Source organism: Oryctolagus cuniculus, chromosome X, assembly GCF_051225735.1.
Source record: "Oryctolagus cuniculus isolate XC-2025 breed Fujian yellow rabbit chromosome X, ASM5122573v1, whole genome shotgun sequence".
Taxonomy (NCBI): domain Eukaryota; kingdom Metazoa; phylum Chordata; class Mammalia; order Lagomorpha; family Leporidae; genus Oryctolagus; species Oryctolagus cuniculus.
Genome location: NC_142888.1, coordinates 52,200,931 through 52,223,379, shown reverse-complemented (window position 1 = coordinate 52,223,379; position 22,449 = coordinate 52,200,931). Strand labels below are relative to the sequence as shown.

The 22,449-nt window shown below is 41.0% G+C and overlaps 2 protein-coding genes across 12 annotated transcripts in view; one reads left to right on the top strand and one right to left on the bottom strand.

The window, feature by feature from the left end:
- Positions 1-22,449, bottom strand: part of LOC149119640 (uncharacterized) — a 282,520-nt gene that overhangs the window by 80,222 nt on the left and 179,849 nt on the right. For 3 of the 6 annotated variants that reach the window (XR_016227967.1, XR_016227969.1, XM_089324283.1), the window contains 2 exons: positions 11,157-11,223; positions 662-709 (listed from right to left, as the gene is read on the bottom strand). Coding sequence is in view for 2 of the 6 variants with exons in the window: in XM_089324283.1 (XP_089180409.1) it covers positions 662-709; positions 11,157-11,223 (115 nt within the window). In the remaining 4 variants the exon portion in view is untranslated. The remainder of the gene's footprint in view (positions 1-661; positions 710-11,156; positions 11,224-22,449) is intronic. The other 3 variants (XR_016227965.1, XR_016227966.1, XM_089324284.1) reach the window with 1 other exon arrangement.
- Positions 1-22,449, top strand: part of HDAC8 (histone deacetylase 8) — a 256,156-nt gene that overhangs the window by 81,753 nt on the left and 151,954 nt on the right. For all 6 annotated transcript variants that reach the window (XM_017349748.4, XM_008272803.5, XM_089324276.1 and 3 more), the window contains exons 5-7: positions 285-397; positions 6,010-6,087; positions 6,689-6,797. In XM_017349748.4, the coding sequence (XP_017205237.1) occupies positions 285-397; positions 6,010-6,087; positions 6,689-6,797 (300 nt within the window). The remainder of the gene's footprint in view (positions 1-284; positions 398-6,009; positions 6,088-6,688; positions 6,798-22,449) is intronic.

Sequence of the window (22,449 nt, the reverse complement as noted above, 5' to 3'; positions counted from 1 at the left end):
AAGATTCTGTCTTGCTCAAAACAGTTAAAATATTCTAATGCTTTGAAAATGTGGGATATTGAATGGAAAATGTTACCGATCAACCTGAATATTTACTTTACCAAAACACTTCATTCGTTGATCATTCTGAGTCATTTAATATGGAATCTTTGTAGGTAGATTTTTATTTTTCTTAAAAGAATGGGGAATTTTAAAGACTAGATCTCAAGGGTTAGATCCTTGGCTGTAAATACTCCCTTGGATTGCTTTCTGGCTGTTGGCTGTAGCAACTTGTTTTCTTGCAGAGATGAAGCATCTGGTTTTTGTTATCTCAATGATGCTGTCCTGGGAATATTACGATTGCGACGGAAATTTGACCGTATTCTCTATGTGGATTTGGATCTGCACCATGGAGATGGTAAGCCCTCCAGTTTCAAAGATGCTTCACTACTAGGACAGCCGGTTTTGATAATTAAAGCTACTTCTAGGCAACTGGTACAAGGAGAAGTGCCTATTGCAGTTGAAATTTTCTTAATTGAAGATTCTTTAAGTAGATAATACAGAGATTCCTCTAACTGATGCAATTTGTGCCATGCTGCACAAGCCGGCTCCTACCATTTTCCCACTTCTTCTCTTATAGTAAAGCATTCCAGTAGAGAATATTAAGAGGTGGAACTCTTACCTATATTTCCTGAGCTCGGGAAGCTCCCCCAGGTCATTTCCATAGGTTCTAAGAGAAATTTGTAGTTAGAACTGACAGTCTTGTCTCTTCTCATTGATTCTTCTCCCAAGATAGTAAGGGAATATGAAGAACTAACATTTTGAATTTTTAATCAATAGGCTACCAACTCATGTAGTAATTAGAATCTGTGCCACTTTCTCTGTATTGCTAGAATATTTGATCCTACACAAACCCAGGGCATTTTCCCTAACTTTACAAAACAGAATCTCTCAACACTTTGTCTTAACCCATTAATCCCCTCGTAGTGGACTCCACTGAAAGAATTTATCTAACCCTCCTATATAGTTTCCATCTAGAACATAGAACTCCCTTCACTGTTGTCACATTCTGTTTCTTTAAGAAATCCTATCTGTGGCCGGCGCCGCGGCTCACTAGGCTAATCCTCCGCCTTGCGGCGCCGAAACACCGGGTTCTAGTCCCGGTCGGGGCGCCAGATTCTGTCCCGGTTGCCCCTCTTCCAGGCCAGCTCTCTGCTGTGGCCCGGGAGTGCAGTGGAGGATGACCCAAGTGCATGGGCCCTGCACCCCATGGGAGACCAGGAGAAGCACCTGGCTCCTGCCATCGGATCAGCACAGTGCGCTGGCCGCGGCGGCCATTGGAGGGTGAACCAACGGCAAAGGAAGACCTTTCTCTCTGTCTCTCTCTCTCTCTCTCACTGTCCACTCTGCCTGTCAAAAAAAAAAAAAAAAGAAATCCTATCTGTGATACATAGTATTTCTATTTATTTAGTCAGTAAATTATTACTTAAGGATATCTCTCCTCCTTGTCTAAGTCAGTAATAGCTGCTTCCCTGTTTGTAGGATTTTTTTTTTAAGGCAAACTAACATAATCAAGGCATAACCAAGGAAAAGAATAGTATCTTTCTGAGGGTAGGGTTAGTTCTGCTACCAAAACAGAAAAAGAAGAAAGAAATTTTGGGAAGAACCCTCTCAGGGAGCTTCACTTACATGGACACTACCATGAAATGGTGACATAAAATTAAAGGGAACATAGAGAAGACAGGATGGTTAAAACAGCCAACAATACAACTTTGATAACCGTCTTCTCTAAATTTCTGAATACTCTGCCAGTTCTGAATACATCTTGCTCAGAGCTCTTTATTGCCTAAAACAGGGGGTGGTATTTGACTTATGGCTTATTTTTGTATAGCTAGCGAGCTAAGAATGGCTTTTATATTTCTGAATGGTTGTAAAGGGTTCTATTTCTAAAAGGTTGTGTGTGTGTGTGTGTGTGTGTGTGTAATCTTATATCTTATACATACATACACATATGCAATAGAGACTCTAATTAGTTTGGAAAGCCTAAGATGTAGCTAGTTTGCTGATCTCTGGCCTAGAGCAATGGTCTCAAACTTGAATGTGCATCAGGATGACCTTAGAAAGTTATTTTCAAATGAACATTGCTGGGCCACACCCTCCAGATATTCAGATCTGGTAGATCAGGTATGGAACCAGTGGTTCTACATTTTAGAAACACCTCAGTTTTTCTGCAGGCTATACTTTGAAAAACAAGTGGTCTTCACCATCCTAGGTTCTAGCCCCCACCACCATGGCTGGAAGCCAGGTGACCCCATGGCCCAACCACCGGTGTTAGCTCCACACCCACCCTAATGGGATTCACTGCTCCTACTTCCCTGCCCAATCCCCAGCAAAGGGGATTAACAGGACCTGTTCCTGAATACGTGGCTCTCTATTTCTCTCTTTCCCTCTTTCCCCCTCTCTCTCTTGACTCTTACGCTCTCCTTCTCCCTCTTTTCCTTCTTCGCCCCTTCCCTCCAGTCTGTCCGGTTTCCCCCAATAAACTCTTTCCCTTAAAAAAAAAAAAGAAAAGAAAAAAAGAGGGGTGGGCACTGTGGCGTAACAGGTAAAACCGCCACCTGAAGCGCCGGCATCCCATATGGGCACCGGTTCTAGTCCCAGCTGCTCTACTTCCGATCCAGCTCTCTGCTGTGGCCTGGGAAAGCAGTAGAAGATGGCCCACGTCCTTGGACCCCTGCACCCACATGGGAGACTTGGAGGAAACTCCTAGCTCCTGGCTTCGGATCTGCGCCGCTCCGGCCATTGCTGCCAATTGGGGAGTGAACCAGTGAATGGAAGACCTCTCTCTCTGCCTCTCCTTCTCTCTCTGGGTAGCTCTGACTTTCAAATAAATAAATAAATCTTAAAAAAAAAAAAAAACCAGTGGTCTTCAAGGTGAATTCTTCTCTCCTTTTACCCTTTCTAGGCCTATCTCAAACAAGCCTATCCTCTTTTTTCTATCTCATTACTTGCTGCCCAGCTACCCTACTCAATAAACGTATATCTCTATCTCCATGACATGTCTAACTATTCCCGTCTCCCTAACTTTGCCTCCCTTTTCTTCTAGTTTTGCTTTCTCACCTCCTTTTGCATCTCCAAGTTTTGCCTATTCACTCAAGTTCCAACAGCAGTGCATTTGCCCTGACCACTCTAGCCCATGTTCTCTTCCTCCTCTCAAGTGTATTGCTTATATCATGATTTGAGATATACTTATATAGTCTTATAATACTACATAATTATTTAATATGTCTGCATCTTCTCTTCCCATAGAAACTTTAAGTTTCTCAGAGCAGTGATGAAGTTGTTTACTTCTTTCTGTCTCATAGAATGCCATGAACCAAAAGTACCATGCATATAGTAGGGGTTCAATAAAATATTTGTTGAATGAATGAATGCCTATAAAATTCAGATAATTAGTATCAGAGTTCAAGAATAGAATCAGCTCTATTGAACCATAGAAGACTGTCACCCGAAACCGTTTCTTTCCATTTGTAATGTTATTTCTACACCATTTAGAGTTTCCTGTTTTAGGCAACTTTTATGGTGTGTTTCATTTCACTTTATTTCCCCTCTTCAGCACCTCCCTTCCAGTGACCCCTGCCCCACCCCCAAATTCTTACACATTTGGTTTATTTTAAATCTCCCACGATTCCATAGCTAGCATCCTGTGGTGGCTTCACTAGCCACTCTTACCCTAACTTCACCTTCTTTCATCAACCCAAGCACTCTCCTCTCTCACACCAAGTCCATATCCTCTACTTATCTGCCTACCTCCTCTTTTAAGTATAGCTTTATAACCATGCTAATGTTATTTCCCATGATAAGAAATACAAATGGCCATTACACACATGATAATGTGCCTAACACACTTAAAAAAAAATCATCTATTATTTTTCACTTTATGTTTCTGTGTGGGAACAAACTGTTGAAATCCTTACTTAAGGTATACTAAGCTGATCTTCTGTATACTAAGATAATCGAAAATGAATCTTGATGTGAATGGAAGGGGAGAGGGAGTGGGAAAGGGGAGGGTGGTGGGTGGGAGGGACGGTATGGGGGGGAAAGCCATTGTAACCCATGAGACGTACTTTGGAAATTTATATTCATTAAATAAAAGATAAAAAAAAAAAAAAACCATACCATGAAAAAAAAAAAAATAAATAAAATAAAATCTACCCCATGCCAAAGTGCTCTGGGGCCTCTGAGCACATTCACAAAGAACACAGTGTGACTATAGGTGGTATTTTGTCAATTACAATTTCCTGAACTAAAAATAAATATAAATTTTGAATAGAAAAAAAAAAACAAATGTAAATAAGAACAAGAATATTCTTTCTGCCTAAGATTAAAAAGAATAATAGCCAATGCTAGTCAAAGTGTGAGAAAATGGGAACTCTCATACAGGAATGGTTGAAGTGTACACTGGTATAATATTTCTGGATTAGGATAAATCGTCAGGATTTTCATGTCTATGCTTCAGTTTCTAAGTTGAAATGCTATTTTCATTTACTTTGTTTTTATTTTGTTTACTTCATGCTTTGTACCTGCAGCCTTTAACTGGTTTTAGCCTCCTCCCTAGGGCAAAACATAAGGCTTGGGAAATTCAAACATACCTGTTATATACAAATAGAGTTAGTATTTTTTTAAGGTCTCCACTGGCCTGTAATGAAGACTGAAAACAGTAAGCAAACACAGAGACAATTTCTTTGTTTGAAGTGTAAAAGAGGATAGTACCTTAATTTGCTAATAGTCCTTCCATTCTACCAAGTGCTTATCCTGCTGTGTTCATATATGATTCTGAGAGGAAAGGGGTGGTGGTAGACAGTGTGTTTATCAGTAGAAGGAATGAATGGCTTGTGGGGATTATTTTCAATCCCAGCTTGTATCTCTCAGGCTTCTAGTCATTTTTTAGCCTGTCTAAATGAAAAGGAGACCCCATTCTAGAAAAGTTCCCCCCTCCCACCTTTCTCTAGGCCTTAAATCTCCATTATAAAACTGCTGCTAATGGGGTAGGCATTGTGCTGCATGTTAAGCTGCCACCTGTGATGCTGGCATCCCATATGGGCACCAGCCTGCCTGCTCCACTTCCGATCCAGCTCCCTGTTAATATGTTTGGGAAAGCAGTGGAAGACAGCCCAAGGGCTTGGGCCCCTGAACCCATGTGGGAGACCTGGATGGATTTCCCTGCTCCTGGCTTCAGCCTGGCCCAGCCCTGGCCATTGTAGCCATTTGGGGAGTGAACCAGTGAAAGAAAGATCTCTCTGTCTCCTCTCTCTCTCTCTCATTCTGCCTTTCAAATAAATAAATATATAAAATCTTTTTGAAAAAACTGCTGGTCAGAGACAAGACCATGAGTATTTTCAGCCTTCCCTGTTTTAGCCAGAAAGTTGTACCATAAATTACTCAGAACACATGAGACTTTGGGTGTCTTGCATTTATAACCAAATCTGTATTAGTGACAGATACTTTATAATTAAATTTTCTCTATACAATGCCTAATGCTTGTATTGGTCATAGTTTTCAAAGGGTTATCATATTGTACTTCTTTGAAAAAAACTCAAGAAGTTATGTGGAACCACTTAAACAAAACAAAGCAAAACATAAAATGTCTAAGATAGTGCCATTTTCCTCTATTCAGTTCTGTTAATAATGCCTTGATTCTGAGCTCTTACCATTCCCCACCTTTTAGAACAAGTTGTCAAAGAGGCCCCAGACAGGCCAGTGCTTAGAAAGGGGAAGTTCAATTACAGCTTACCATGAATCTGAAGAGGTATTGTCAAAATTCACTCGGGGCCAAAGTCCTACCTCATCCTGTAATTACAGAGGTCATAGACCAGAGGTTTATGTTACTTTTATTCCTTGGCTTGTTCCCTTTTTTATTGTTGCCTTCTCATCTCCCCTTCTTCCCATGGTTGCTTTCTAGATTTTCAGGTATTAAAAGCGTGAGCTCCATATATAGAGCAATTTGGCTGACATTTGTTTCTCTGGTAGGTGTGGAAGATGCCTTCAGTTTCACCTCCAAAGTCATGACTGTGTCACTGCACAAATTCTCCCCAGGATTTTTCCCAGGCAAGTTACCTGTGTGCTCCATGTTGTATTTCATAAATAGTACTGTAATTTCTCTATACATTTCTTATATGTTATATTTGAATACTTCCCTGCTGTTAATACCCTATTGGTGCTAGCCTAAGCAAAAATTTTACACAAATCACCTCCAGTGACAATAACACAAAGAATGACAACACTGTTTCTTTTTCCAGATGATTTTTATGGACTGTCAACAGACAGATCACTTATACTCACCATACCATCAAATAGCACATGCAACTCCTAACATCCTGATAATTTACAATGATATATTGATATTATGTCAACCTTCGAAGCATGAAAAGCCAAGCAAAGGAGTTCATCTCTTATTTTTATTTGACCCAGTAAGATGGAAACTAAGGTTTTCCACTTTCTTTATGGTTTTCCTACTTCCCCAACATTGTGGGTCATACTTACCTGTCCATATTATGTTTCTTAATCTCATTTCCTTAGAAACTATCACTAATTCAGCATTATTCTCTTAATTGACCTTTTTGAGCTTCTAATTCATATCAGAGAATCCTTTAAGCTGTCTAGGTCTCATGTTCTTAATAACTGATGACTGTGCTCCTCTCTGTTACAGGAACAGGTGATATGTGTGATGTTGGCCTGGGGAGGGGACGGTACTACAGTGTAAATGTGCCCATTCAGGATGGCATACAGGATGAGAAATATTACCACATCTGTGAAAGGTATGGCAGCAACTCTGAGACAGTAGCAAGTAGATTACGTTTCTGTAGGATTAGGTTGTCCCCAGTCTCACAGAATCCTTGTTTTTAAAGAGCAGTTTGGAAAAGAAAACCACTATATACCCAGACAGCTTTTACACACTGTTCATTATGTGTATTTTATCATGTAGCCATTCTCTGTTGGGGAGAACTGTGCTGCAGGTTCGATCTTACCTACTACCTAGTATTGGTTAGGGGCATCTCAAGAGCAGAACCATTAGACTGGCCTGCTAAATTCCATATCTGATAGTCTCTCCGCTAATGAAATTTGTGTGTGTAATTCTTTAACCTGGCAGGGTACATTTCAGTTTTCCATTTATGAAGACCTCTGTTCCCTCCACTGGTGTGAATATTAGAGAGCTGACTATAATTCTTTATCACATGTTCTTGTGTTCTATCCACCATGTTAAAATTGGAGTCAGAAACCTGTTCATTTATACTGTGGTTAAGAATCAAATGATAAACACTTGTAGGCAGACAGTTTGGTATCAATATGTAGATCACTGGAGTTGAAAAGTCCTACAGAATGGGAGTAGAAATTCACTGCTGACAATGGCATCAGAGACAGTAAGTCTGACTAGCCGCCAGTCAACACTACTGAGGGTAAGCAGTAGGGACTGACATTCTCTCGATCCCTCCCCACTCCCCTCAGCTTGCCTCCCATTTCTCCCAATCTCTGGTGGAAAACAGAGACTTCCCAAAGGAGCCTGCATGCACTGGCTATTGTCACTGGCAGTTGTATAAACAAAGTAGAACTATTAAAAAGTAAAAACTTTATGCTTCAAAGGTGCCTCTTAGCTCAAGAGATTTGGTAGGCCAAGTCATCATGCAGTCATTCAGCAGCACTAGCCTCTTCATGATTTTGATCATATCCCCTGGCCACCTCTGTATTTTCAGACTGAAAAGGCCCTTTTTTTTTTTTTTGAACCTGCCACTGATGGTTTAATTGCCCTTCTTTGTTCCCCTTAGGCTCTGTTCTGTCCTTGAGATGTGATCAGAGCTACTTATATAACTACCAATGAAGATGCCTTGTGGTTCTATGTAAAAGAATTGTTTTGTTTGTCTTCTTCTTCTTCTTTTTTTTTTTTTTTTTGGACAGGCAGAGTTAGATAGTGAGAGAGACAGAGAGAAAGGTCTTCCTTCCATTGGTTCACCCCACAAATGGCCGCTATGGCTGGCGCGCTGCACCGATCTGAAGCCAGGAGCCAGGTGCTTCCTCCTGGTCTCCCATGCGGGTGCAGGGCCCAAGCACTTGGGCCATCCTCCACTGCCTTCCCAGGCCACAGAAGAGAGCTGGACTGGAAGAGGAGCAACCAGGACAGAATCTGGCGCCCCAACCAGGACTAGAACCTGGGGTGCCGACGCCGTAGGCGGAGGATTAGCCTAGTGAGCCGCGGCGCCGGCCTTGTTTGTCTTCTAATCTCCTTCTTGACAGTACCCAACATTTTGTTGCTTTGTTGTTGTTGTTGTTGTTATAGCAGGAAACGAGCTTGTTCTCTTCAGTGTACTGTCCACTGGGTTTCCTAGAGCTCTTTCCTGGGTTTTCATTGAAAGGTCAGTACCCATCCTTCTGTGAGTCTAGTTTGTAATATCTGGCCCTCCCCAAATGGATCACCTTCCATGTGTCCCTATCGAAGCTCATCTGCCAATCATAAAGCCTCCTGAGAACTGCCTTTATCCTCCATCAGCTTGGTATTTCACTGCCTGGCAAAGCTGAGTATTATCTGCAGTCTTGAGGATTTCCCAATGCCCACCCCCAAAGAAGTCTACTACTTAACCTTCTTCATTCAGAAAAAAATGTCTTTTTCTCCCTTATATTGTCTCTGCCCCACTCCTTGCAGTAAACCACTTCCTCCTACATAACAAAAAGATTTAAATCCCATGATAATTCATGTTTAAAAACAGTCTTGGTATCAGCCTTAATTAGGAGCATTTAAAAAGTAAGTTTAGCCCCAAGGGAAAGATCTGTAGATTACACAAGATTTCCCTTTACTAGAAACCATTTTGCCACCCGCACCCTGGTAGATTGATGGCTTTTGCGTACAGGAGGCTAGCATTTATTAAAGATTATTCCAGCTTGCCTACTAAAGAACCAGACCTTCATCAGTTTATAGTTCCCAGGGCCCCCTTTGCCTGTGGAGTCACACCAGCAATCCACACAGTGCTCATCCAGAGTAACAGGTTCCAGGTTTTCATTAGAGGTACAATAAGTTTTTCGTTTGATTTCCTTAGAAGTCAGATCTGGTCAGGGCATTATGTGAAGGAACCTCTGATTCCAAGGGTGCCAGGAAGGCTTCCTGGTCCACGCATCTCTCCCATCTATTGGACTACCACCTGAAGTTCTTTTAAAAGGAAGAATACTTTTATTCTACAATTAGAAAAAAAACCTTAAAATGAAATTTTGGCACAACTAACTCTCCTCATCACCGCCCACGAGCCTTTCTTGATAGTACATTTAGAAAGGGTTACAGCATGAGCTCCCTGAGTATTCAAATGGCGCAGGAGAGGAAAAGGGATACAAAAAACAAAGAAACAAACACAAAACAATCTTCAACAACTACACAGTTTTGCAGAAGGCCAGCCCTGCTACTGTGTCACTCAGTCCCAGTCATTATGCTTTTGACTACTTCTAGTGTGTGGCTTGGAACCAAGGTCTCTTGCACATTTGCCATTATTACCTCTGACTCATCTTCATCCCTCAAAAGATGCATTAGACATAGAACGGGCTTCCTCTTCTTCAAACATCGTTCAGTATATCTACTGTCTCCTTTCATCCATTTTGTTCAGTGATCCAACTAGTTCTCTGGCTCACTCCTTGTGATATATAAAGGACCTCTTTGTGCTGACTCACAAGATGCTCTCATTTTTGTTTGCACCCAATTTCTAGTTTGTTTCCTCAATGTGAAATTCACTTACACTATTTTTTCTTTTTTCCTCCTTCCTTCCCCCTTTCCTTCCTTCTTTCCTCTTCTTCCCTTCCTCCCTCCCTTTCTCCTTTTTTTATTTAAATAAGGAGGATTCTTCTCCTTGCTAGAGCCTTTTTTACTTTGCCAGCTTTTCAGGAAAGAACTTGACAGTTTTATCTTTTTTAAAAAAAAAGATTTATTTATTTACTGGAAAGAGTTACCCAGAGAGAGAAGCAGAGGCAGAGAGAGAGAGAGGTCCTCCATCCACTGGTTCACTCCCCAATTGGCCACACACGGTTTTATCTTAAAGTTGGACATTACCCGCCGGCACCGCGGCTCACTAGGCTAATCCTCTGCCTTGCGGTGCTGGCACACCGGGTTCTAGTCCCGGTCGGGGCACCGGATTCTGTCCTGGTTGCCCCTCTTCCAGGCCAGCTCTCTGCTGTGGCCCGGGAGTGCAGTGGAGGATGGCCCAAGTGCTTGGGCCCTGCACGCCATGGGAGACCAGGAGAAGCACCTGGCTCCTGGCTTTGGATCAGCGCGGTGCGCCGGCCGCAGCGCGCCAGCCGTGGCGGCCATTGGAGGGTGAACCAACGGCAAAGGAAGACCTTTCTGTCTCTCTCTCTCTCACTATCCACTCTGCCTGTCAAAAAAAAAAAATGGACATTACCTCACCCTCTTTATAAGAAAAATTGACCGAGCTTCTTTTTATAATAGAGTGGATATGAAATCTTTACATTAACATATTCTTTTTTTTTTGACAGGCAGAGTGGACAGTGAGAGAGAGAGACAGAGAGAAAGGTCTTCCTTTGCCGTTGGTTCACCCCCCAATGGCTGCCTCGGCCCGCGCGCTGCGGCCGGCGCACCACGCTGATCCAAAGCCAGGAGCCAGGTACTTCTCCTGGTCTCCCATGGGGTGCAGGGCCCAAGTACTTGGGCCATCCTCCACTGCACTCCCGGGCCACAGCAGAGAGCTGGCCTGGAAGAGGAGCAACCAGGACAGAATCCGGTGCCCCAACCGGGACTAGAACCCGGTGTGCCGGCACCGCAAGGCGGAGGATTAGCCTAGTGAGCCGCGGCGCTGGCCTACATTAACATATTCTAACACCAAAAGACCTTGGGTTCCATTTTCTGTGAATGATATTTTTGTAGTTAGATCTCCTTAGGTCATTCAATACTAATGGTGAGGGTCACTATTCCCACAAGCATTCCATAATTTCAGTGGCAGCTACTAGATTCAGTATTACAAGTAGAACCCTGTTGTAATAGCATAAAGAAACATCAACATTGCTCCTGTAAGCACACCTCCCCTTCAAATGGAAGCTTATTGCTTAGAGATCATAGAGATATGTTCTTGAATTAAGTGTAGAAGCACCAACCTCACCCACCCACCTCCATGTCCCCCTCCCCCACCTACCTATAAAGTTTGGTGGTAGAAGGAAGCTATTCTGCCAAAGGGAGGGTTTGTTTCCAAGTTTTGTCATCTGAAAAAGAAGACACCAGGTGTTTTCAAAAAAGTCATGGAAAATGGATATTATGAAAAAAACTATGCATGAATTTCAAATTTTTATACCATAATAAATTTTATGTTTTAATTCTATTTTTCCACCAACTTTCTGAAGTGCCCATTTATTGCTCTGCCTATGTTTAACCTGTTTATTTTCTAATTATATTTGAATGCAATGTTTCATCTATTCTCTGGAACACTGTATTGATGACACTGGGAGCATTTATAGTTAAGGATTGTGATACAGCACCATAAAAAGTACCTCCTTACTGTTGGTCCAAGAGAGGTTTTGATAAATAGTAGGGCTCCACCCTGAAATCTCAAATCTTGTAGGACAATCCATGCTACCTGCCACTGTGAACTGCCGAGATACACATGGAGTTTAAATGAAGAAATGCAGAGTAGCAGTTATATTTCGTATTTTGTATCCTGCCTATCATTTTATAGCCCTAGCAGCCAAAACATATTCTTTACTAAATATCTGATCACTGAATACCATAAGAAAACAATATTTCTGAGGCTTATAATATGTATGGATACATATACTGAAATTGACAGTGTAATGTTTTGAAAAAGCTCACATTAAGAATATTCAACTATTCAACTTTGTAAGATAATTAAATACAGACACTAGATAAATATTTCACCAGAAGGAAGACATCGTTAATGGACTTCTCAATGAATAGCGTTTGTGAGACTCTGTTAAACTGAAATCCTCATTCAGTCTTTATATTCACATATGCAAAACTTCACTAGTAAGAGCTATCAATTCAACCAGAGAAATAACTTTATTCTAGTAAACTACAGTTCATAATGGTAGTTAAAATAAGAATCTACCTGTACTTGGTCCTTGGCCTGTGTAGTTAAGTCCTGTGGTTTATATTATATAGCTCAAAATTTAAAGAAACCGTTTTTTCCCTGTGAGTCCATTGATCTAAAGAAAAATTCCATCAGAGACCCCAGAAATAAAAATAAAACAACTTCATATTTTTACTTCCTTCATTAGCAAAATATTACTTTTATATTTTCAAGAATTATTTTATCGTGTATCAGCTGCTTTTCTCATCATTTGTTCTATTAATTGGCTAGCCAGAGTCACCTACCCAGAAAGAACTTGTTGATTAGGACAACAGCAGGTTCATTAAGGAATAGCTTATTAAAGCCTAAGTTTTTATTCCTGGCTAGAATCTTTTTGTCCATCTATATTGAGCTCCTCTCACATCTAAAAAAAAAAGAGGAGGGAAAAAGCACATTGATAATGCTTAATATAGTATACATACAAAATGTTTTTTTTACAGGAAAATTTTCCTTAGAGTCTGGCACCACCCATCCCTGTAATATGAGATTTTAATTTTTAAAAAAATTTTTTTTGACAGGCAGAGTTAGATAGTGAGAGAGAGACAGAAAAAGGTCTTCCTTCCGTTGGTTCACCCCCCAAAATGGCTGCTACAGCACTGCGCCGATCTGAAGCCAGGAGCCAGGTGCTTCCTCCTGGTCTCCCATGTGGGTGCAGGGCCCAAACACTTGGGCCATCCTCCACTGCACTCCTGGACCACAGCAGAGAGCTGGACTGGAAGATGAGCAACCAGGACTAGAACCTGGGGTGCCAGCGCCGCAGGCGGAGGATTAGCCAAGTGAGCTGTGGCGCCGGCCAAGATTTTAAAAGTTCATGGAAAATGGAATTAAGCGGTAATACAAAATTTTCATGAACTTCCTGAAGCCCCCTTCTACAAATCAGTGATATTTGAAGCATAGGATCAGTTCCTGTGGGTGTGGGGCCAAGATTCACCTCTCTGAGGCCACTCTGACATTGCTGCAGAAGAATTGAGCACCTTAAGTCACTTTGTAGGGTTTTAAAAGTATTAACTAACAAGAAGAAAGAGGGTGGAGGAAAGAACCACCCAAGTGCATAGTTTATCATGTGCCTGGTACTGTGCTTAACATATGACATTGGTTCCTATTCAGATTAAATGTGTACCTTTAAATATATTCAAGCCATTTTACTCATTCAGCAAAAATGTATTGAGTATCTACTTTATGACAGGCACTGTACTAGGCACTGGTGGTAGTAAGCAAGACAAATGAGACTCCTGCACCTTGGAGTTTAGCTTCTAAGGGGGCACTTCTCCATGCCAGAAATTACACTGTAATTTTACATTGCTTCATTTGATCATTATAACCTACAAAGTAGACATTATCATCTTCACTTTACAGTGAGAAAACTGGAGAAAATATTGGCTTTTTTAAGGTCAAACAATTCATAAGTGGGGAAGCCAGAGTCTGAATCCACATCTGTCAGCCTCTTAACCATTGTCCCCAAAGTGTCACATGGAAGCATGAAATTTAATTGTTGCAAACAAAGAAAAAAAAAAAAACCATCCCAAGACTTCTTGGGAAATTTATCTCAGGGGATTGCAGAAAACCCCTTAAAAAAGAGAATCCATTTAGCTGTATGCAAATGAACTCAATGATCTATAATATACTCAATCCATTGTGTGTGTTTATGAAAGTACAACCTAGATTATTGCCAAAAAGAATCCCTTAATCCTGAAGATTTAATTGTAATTTTATGGACGGAAAACAAGAATAAATATTGCCAAAATTTGCTTCTTAGGTTTTAAACTCCTAATTAAAGTTTAGAAACATGAAGATTCTATAAATCCTCTTTTCCCTTCATTTTCATTGAAGAAAATCCCGACTTCCTACCTGAAGATAAACAATGTCACTTGTCGTTCTATAGAAGTCTTCTCATGGAGTTAGTCCTTTTCATTAGGTTTTTAAAGACTAGTATTGCAAAAGTATTTTTTAATACTATACATTTCTGCAACTGTAGGCGGAATTTGTACCACTTCTTGGTCTTGGCAGAAGGCCATGTCTGTGTATAGGGCTGATTCTCCATCCATACTATAAGCTTTTTCACCAACTGAATAAAATGAGAACTAAGGGACATCACTAAAGGACATTTAAGGGATATGTTTCCTTTCACTATTGACTTTTAATGTTAATATTTAAAGAAGAGATGTTTTAATGATGATAAGTTTTTCTTTCATTATAATGATAAGTCATCTAGAATTTATCTTCCACTTGGGACTCCAGACTCCTTATCATTCAATTTTAGAAGCAGGTAGATCTTCACTGAAAGAGAGCCCAACAATTATAATTTATTCCTTTGGGTTTGGTGATGTGGCAAAAGCTATCTAGATGCATACACATTCACATATAAATATTTTAAGCAATACAAAATTTTAAAATTCTCTTTCACTTGATGAGAAGGGATGAACTCTAGAAATTTCCATTTTGAGAACAAATAATTATAGATCCTTGCTTCCATATTCATCCTCATTTTCATTATATTCTGAGAGCTGGTGAAAATTCTTTATAAAATGATTATACCTCTCTTCATCAGGTCACAGTTACACTATCTTTATAATCACTAGCTCACTTTGGCCCAATAATAAAGGCAACTGAAGCTGTTAATTCTTTTTATAAGCCTTGTACCTTGAACTCAGCCCTCCATAAATAAGGTATTTGTGTTAAATGCTTTTGTTCTATGTGATAAACTTCTATCCTGCCTCTCCGTGGTATGGCAGATACAAAATTGCCTATTGTTTCTGGAAAATGGATGACTCAGATACTAATTAAGTTCACTTTTAATGTTAGCCACAGGTGGAAATGAGGCCAGAGTAGGCTGTTCATTTATTCTTCCCAGTTTGATGCATCTTTTAAAATGTTAAATTCAAAAGGTATTAAGTGCCTCAAGAATGTAGGATAATTTGGAGGGGGGCAGATAGTGTGCTTCATTATCTGAGTTGTCCTGAACCTTTGGTCAGTGAGCTCACCCAGCCTGGCCCCAGGAAGTGTTTAGGGCTTCAGTGGAGAACTCGTATTTTACCCTCACCTAATCCTTAGAGCTTTTAAATCCAAGTGGTTACAGGGACAGTTTTCATAGTCTTCTCCTTCTCCCCTCAACCAATGGCTTTCATGACCAGTTCCTGAATGGCACCAAGTAGCCCTGACACCATGACAGCTTCCTACTCCAAACAAACACATATTCATAGGTGTTGTATTTTTCATTTATGTCAAAGAGGACAATATTCTGGATTTCTGTGGGTTTGTACTGTCACTCTGACGTACATCTTTCCCACTCTCTTCTTTTTTTAAGAAAAAGATTTATTTATTTGAAAGGCAGAGTGACAGAAAGGAAGAAATGGAGAGAAAGTTCTTCCATCTGCTGGTTCAATCCCCAAATGGCCACAAGGGCCGGGGTTAGGTTAAGCCAGGCCAGAGCTAGGCTAAGCCAAAGCTAGGAGCCAAGAATTCCACTCTGGGTCTCCCACCTGTGCCATCATCCTCTACTTTCCCAGACTCATTAGCAGGGAGCTGGATCAGAAACAGGGCAGCCAGGACCTAAAGCAGCACTCTGATGTGAGATGCCCAAATCCCAAGCAGCAGCTTAATCCACTGCACCACAACACTGGCCCCTCCTGCTCTCTTAGCTCTTACTGATCCCTGCCCCCTGGAGAAAGTGATCCAATTCTTTGGCAGCAATTTAACAGGTTCTGATGTGACAGCATGTTCTGAAACTATCCAGAGGCAGGAAGACTTCATTCCTAAATGGAAATCTTGAGAATTACACCCTTTAATGTAGGGTTGCACTGCAAAGAATCCCAAACTTGACTCTATCTGTGCTTGATAGAACGTTTTACCATCAAAATTCCTATTACTTCTGTAAGCTGCTCGCCACCATGTGCCTCCTACCCTCCCCTTAGGCTTCCTCCTCCTCTAATACTCTTTAGTTGCTGCTGCATCCCTTTGGTCTAGTCCAGAAAATCTACTGTTTACGCTCTGCTTTAACAAGTTATGGCTTTGAATGATGCATCTGACATTGCCATACACCTAGCAGCTGCCAGTACTGATGAGCTGCCTCACTGTGTTCTGTTGACATGGATTGTACAGAGACGGAGCAAAAGCTGGTATCCACCACCTGACAAAAAAGCCCACTGCTAAGCCTGGCTGGACTTTGCTCTGTGTGCACCATTACCTGTTGTGCTACCAGAAAAGATCCATAGCTATTGGTACTTAAAGAAAGACACTCTTCCCAAAGCAGCCGTATCAAATAACCAGCCAACAAGTTAACAAATGAAAGGATATGTGTGTGTGCCAGGGACTACAGGGTGTGTGTTTGCCTAGAGATGGGGCAAGTGCAGTTGAGTAGTGAGCTAGAGGTGAAGGGGTTCATATGTGCCAACTCCACGCAGGAGAATCCTGAAGAGTGAAAGGAGAGCTGGGGCAATGGAGTCGGGGGGCCATCTTAAATATATCAGGGGTGAATTAGAAAACTATCTATTCTCACTAACTCAGTCTAATTAGAAGAAAGCCAGTCTGAATCATGGAATATTTTTAAATGCATTTTTATGACTTCCAAGCACTGGACACGCTAGTAATTCAAGCTAGACTAACAGCATAGTACAGCACCTCAGGGAAGGGGCTCTAAGAATCATTTGTAATTAGCATATCAATTATTTGTATGTAAGTGGATGTGCACAAAGTGCATAAAAAGTTTATTCTCCTAAGTAGGACAAACATTCCCCAGTGCAATCCTGTTTACACTATTAATTTGCTTAGCCAGCCCTTTTTGTGCCAAGATAGATGTATGTAAGAAATGCTTATTTCCTCAGGGAAGAATGAATCGCTTCCCTGTGTTTAGTCCAGTAACTAAGAAGCGGAGCGCCACTTGATTGGTTTGGGATTTCCAGGATATGGAGTTTTGAATTTGCATACAGACTGGAGAGATTTCATAGGGAGAAGATCTGGCAGCCACTGCCAGAGACCCAGTTTCCCCATCTGGATTTCATTGAAGTGATCTGGATTTCATCAAGCAACAGGACACTGATCCTAAATGATCCACCAGACACTCTAACATAGGCATGTTTAAAATACATCCTGCCCCAGAAAAAATAACTGTTAAAATATGATGAGTTGGAGTTACTCTATGTTCAGTACTTAAAAGTAATAAAAATGCATTTCTTTTTAAGTCCCACAAAAACCATGCAATATCAAGTTAATGATGAAAATCAATCCCCAAACTCTTTCTTACACACCTCATTGTGTGACGGCATTGCAGAGATTTCCAATCATCTGGGAAAGGATATTATATTTTGATGAGCTGCACCAGGTGCTAACTATATGGCAGGATTTCGGCTTTGAATCTTAGGGAGGCCCTCCTGGGTAAAGAAGGGTGAGGGAAGGGCTAGGGGCATGTTTATTGTTAACAAATCATTATTGTCCACCTAAGTTTGAAAAGCAGAGCAATTGAATTGAAAAAGAAGAGGTATCAGTTATGTAGGGAGAGTAGAAAATATGATTAGGAAATGAGAAACAGAGATATCGGCCTGTATTTCTACCCATATGTATTAAACTGTGCTTTAGGTAAATTGTGAATTCTTCAAGCCTTAGAGAGTAAAAACTCAGTGCTGAGAGCAGAAGAACAAGCAGTAAATATACACACAAATGTTGTAACTACAGTTTGGAGTGACTCCAGCTTTCCCCTTTCCCCCAAGGGCATCACTATCCGGGGTCTGCAAAGGCCAAATAGCTGTTTGGCTTCCAATCTGATTTTTTGCCTAAGAAATCAGAGAAGTCGGTTTCAATTTTAATAATATATTCTCCCAACCTCTATATAACAGAAAGGCACTTGTGTTTCTTCCCTTCTTAAAGTGAATTTTGTGTTTGGTGAAAGGTAATAGATTGGCAGCACTGGAAAATGAATTACTGTATTCCCAGAACAGGTATAACTGGGCAGTGACACTATGAAATTTCTCTCTGCCTGTGGGGACCATTAGAGTACTATTCAGGAAGTCACTGCTATGGTGTACTGTGCTGAACTCAACAGTATCCTAGTGGGCTGAAAGAATTAACATAGCACTTGAAGGGGCTGACTCAAGGTCATTCATTTATTCATTCAACATTATGGAGTGCTTACTATGTACCTGGTCCTGGTGCTGGAAGGAGACTTTCACAAATGTTATATCATTTACTCCTCACAGTAACCCAGAGTGGGGAGGGGGGGGAATATTATTCTCATTTTATGGAGAAGGAAGCAGATGCAGAGAAGTGAAGTGATTTGCCCAGGTTGCCATGCAAATGCAGAATCCAAGTCTGTCAGACTCCGCGTCCGGTCTTCTTCCTGAACTGGGTGCTGTGGAAGTTGCAAAGGAGAATGGATGAGATTTACGCGCAAATGATGTGATACAAAGCAGAATGCAGTCTGCGCTCTAAGCGGTCCTGGTGGTTACAGAGCAGTGAATGTCCTACCCCAGATCAAATAAAGGACCATTAGCACAGCTAGCCTTAGGATTCACTTGTATTCTTCAAGTCATCTTCCATTCTATGTTGTTTGTTAGCTTAGCTCTCCAAGCCAGCCTGCCTCTCTGCACACCCCACCCCCTGCTCAGATAATATACACTCTGCTTGCTGGGGCCTCTGGCCTTTCAGAATGTAGTGAGCCAAAGAGCACTGGGACTTGGTGATGAGAGCATTGGATTCAAATTAGAATTAGTGTTCTAATTCTAGCTCTGACGATTCACTCCAGGCCACTGGTAAGGTCCTTTAGTCCTGGATGACTCACTTTCCCTTGTGTGAATGAAAATGGTTTACTTCCAAGAGGTATAGTGAGAGATAAGCAATAATACACTAAAAATAGTGCACAGCCCTTTCGGTTGCCAAGGTGACACATAATTGATGAGTAGAATTACTTACTACAAGGCATGGTAGAAAGAGATGCCAATTAGAATCTATGTTTCTATATAATGGACTCAACAATGACAGTAAAGATGTCCCTTTAAAATGTGAAGAAAGTGCATCTTGAAAATTAAAACAGCAAAAGGAATGGGAAGTTATTTGGTGAATGGTTGGTTGACTTGGGGGTTTGAGGTTTCTTTTTTATTTTATGGGTTTAGGTTTTTTGTTTTATGTATTTTAGCTGCCCATGAAAACAGTACAGCTTGTCTGATGCAAAAAGCAGAAAAAGAAACTTATAGGAAATTAAATGTCTTCTGGATATGTCCAAGAGGCAGCCATGGCCCCCAACAAAATGACACATCATCCTCACGGCAGGGAGCCCCCCTCCAATCCCTGTATCCCTGAGCTATTTGTAATAGATATTCGGGAATCACTGAGGCTTTTACCATATGCTGAGTCCCCTGGCAGGGTGAGTTGTTGTAGAATGAGTCAGCAGTACCTGAGCTGAGATAGGATTGAGGGAAATTAGAGAAAAACTACCTAGGAGAAGCTCAACAGCTCCCATTTGGGACTGATTAGTAATACTTTGGGTCCTTGACACAATCCCCCTCTGAATCCCATCAAATGCAACAGGTTTAAAATTTATGTCTTAGAAAGGGCTCTTGCTGCTGGCAATACCTTTTCTCAGGCTGACTTTGGGAGCTCAAAGCATTAGTAACATATTTCCCTCTTCTCTCCCTCTGCATCCTACCCTTCTTGGCTTTTCAACTTTGAATTTGTCATTCCTTTTATCAATATAGAGGCAATCACCAGAGGATGCTGAGAGTGCCCTGTTGGGAAACAAGATGAGGACAAGGCTGGTCCAGGTGGGAATTCAAGCCTCTAAGTCAGGAGACCAACCTGCTGGCAGCAGGTTCCCATCAGAGGCCTGGCTGGAGGGACAAATTAGGGTTTCCACACCAGCACCAACGAAGAGTAACAGTAATGCCATTCCTCTGGCATCTCATTGCCCTGAAATGAATCCTTTAGCATTTTAATTATTTGAAAAACAAAACAAAACAAGACATGTTCATCCCCTGGTTATTAGAGGGAAAGTGGCACCTGTGAATGATCTCAGGAGTTCCCAGTAGAAACTGCGGTCCACCCTGATGGAATAAATGATAGCTCTCCAATTTTGTTCTTGGGCTTTTCTTTGACCGAAAAGCATCATTAATGTCATCACCCCTGGTTTTTATCCTCCTAAATAAACACCTCCTCCTCCAAATCAAGGCCCTTAGATGCAGCTGCCACCACTCCGCCTCATTTGCATAGCCTTGTCTAAGAACCAGACCGCTGAATGCTGAGGGATCAGGTTTCTCATCAAGAAAGCTGCATTTCAAATGAATATCTTGTGTATTTATAGAGAAGTTACTAATGTAGCATAATGTGATGCCTGTCCTCCCCCTCCTTTTGGGTAAGAGATTTTATACTGTCACAAAACCTGAAATTAATGATTTGCTGTATGGCAAACAGTGCTGATACAGTGGTTGGGGAAACTTTCCCAAAAGCAGTCTGGAGTGATATTTCATTCATTTATTCAATTAACAACTATTTATTGAATGCCTATTGCCTATAAGTTATTGACTTTACTCTCAAGGAAGTTAGTGGAAATTTATAAATGATAGATAGTAAAGACTGATTTTCATGTTTCAATTTGAATAAAATATTTGAATAAAATGAAATCTAGACAGTTATAGTAATCCTAAAAGTGCTGTGGGCATGCAAAGGAAGAAAATAATTCAGAAAATCCTTATGTGAGGAGGTAAAATTTCATCTGGGTTTTAAAGGGTAGCTAATTACTATATTTTTACAAAGTATGTGACTGTGTATGTATGTTTATGAAATGTGTCAAGTTTGAATGCACAGAGATTGCAGGGAAGGATGTTCTAGTGGATACAGCGAGATCAAAGTCAGGAGAGGCTAAGCTATGTACAAAGAAGAGCAGTGGTTTAGTTTGGACTCTAAAGTGCATGAGAAAGAGGAACTGCAAAGACGATTGGAACAGTGTGTGGGAACCACATCAGGGAAGAGCTGAATCCTTAGCTCTGAAAATGTGTACCATATTCTCTAAGTATCTGGGGAGCCACTGAAGGTTTTGGAATGAGGGAAGACAAAGATCAGAGCTTGCCTAGGAAGATTAGCATTTGAAAAATAATAATACTTTGGCTGCTACTGCTGCTGCTATTATCTGAAAAAATGTGGGTGAAGTGGCTGGCACAGGGCCTGAGGCATAGTAGCTCAACAGGTTGTGTGAGCAAGTATTGTAGTGGTTTGGAGCACAGACTCTGGTGTAAGGCTGCCTGAGTTCAGAAAACTAGCTCTGTCACATAACAGCTGTGTGATCTTGTGCAGATTTCTTAATCTCTCCATGCTGCAATTTCCCTATCTGTAAAATAGGATTAATAATAATACCTATCTTATAAATTGTTATAAGGGTTAAAGGAGCTAATACAAGGGAGGCATTTGGCTTAGAAGTTAAGGCAGCCCTTGGGACACCCACATCTCATATTGGAGTTTGAGTCCTGGCTTTGCTTCCCATTCTAGCTTCCTGCTAATGCATTCCCTGGGAGGCAGCAGACGATGGTTAAAGTATTTGGGTCCCTATCACCGATGTGGGAGAGGCACACTGAGTTCCACACTCCTTACTTTGGCCTTGCCCAACCAGATTGGAGTTTCTTTCTCTCTCCCCTTCCCTCCCTCCCCCCCACCCCCGTCGTGGATGGCAGTTCTTTTTTGTTTTTATTAACTGATGGGAGTTCTCTCTCTTTTTCTGCCTTTGAAATGCTAAATAATTTTTTAAATTAGCTAATACATAAAGTGCACACAACAGTACTATTTTGAACAAAATGCTCAGTAAATGTTAACTGCTATTATTATCATCTTTGTGGAGGAGATGGAATTTGATGTTGTCCTTAAAGAATCGCTATGATGTAGACATTTAGAAAGGAAGTATACGACAAAGAGCATGCTTGTAAGAAGACACAAGGTGAGGTGAACAAGGGAGTATATTGTGAGTTAAGGGGTTATTGGAAAATAAAATTTAAATTTAAAAAGTAGGCCAGAGTTAGATCATGAAGGACTTTGGATCATAGCCTAAGAATTCTAAGTGTTATCTAAAGACAATGGAGGGACAGTGGAATCTTTTGAATATGGAAGTGACTTCATCAAAACTACCCCTAAGGAAAATTAATCTGATGAGAGAGAGGGAGAAAAAGAGAGAGAGAGAGAGAGAGAGAGAGAGAGAGAGAGAGATGGATTAGAGAGGGAAGAAATTTGAGGCAGGAAAACTAATTAGGAAACCATTTGTATAACCCATGAAGGAGCTCATTAAAGGCTAAAGTACTGCAGTGGGAGAGTAGAGGAGGGATTGGGAGAGAGGTTGGTTGAAAACTGGTAATTGAAGAGGAGCAGGGAAAGGGAGGAA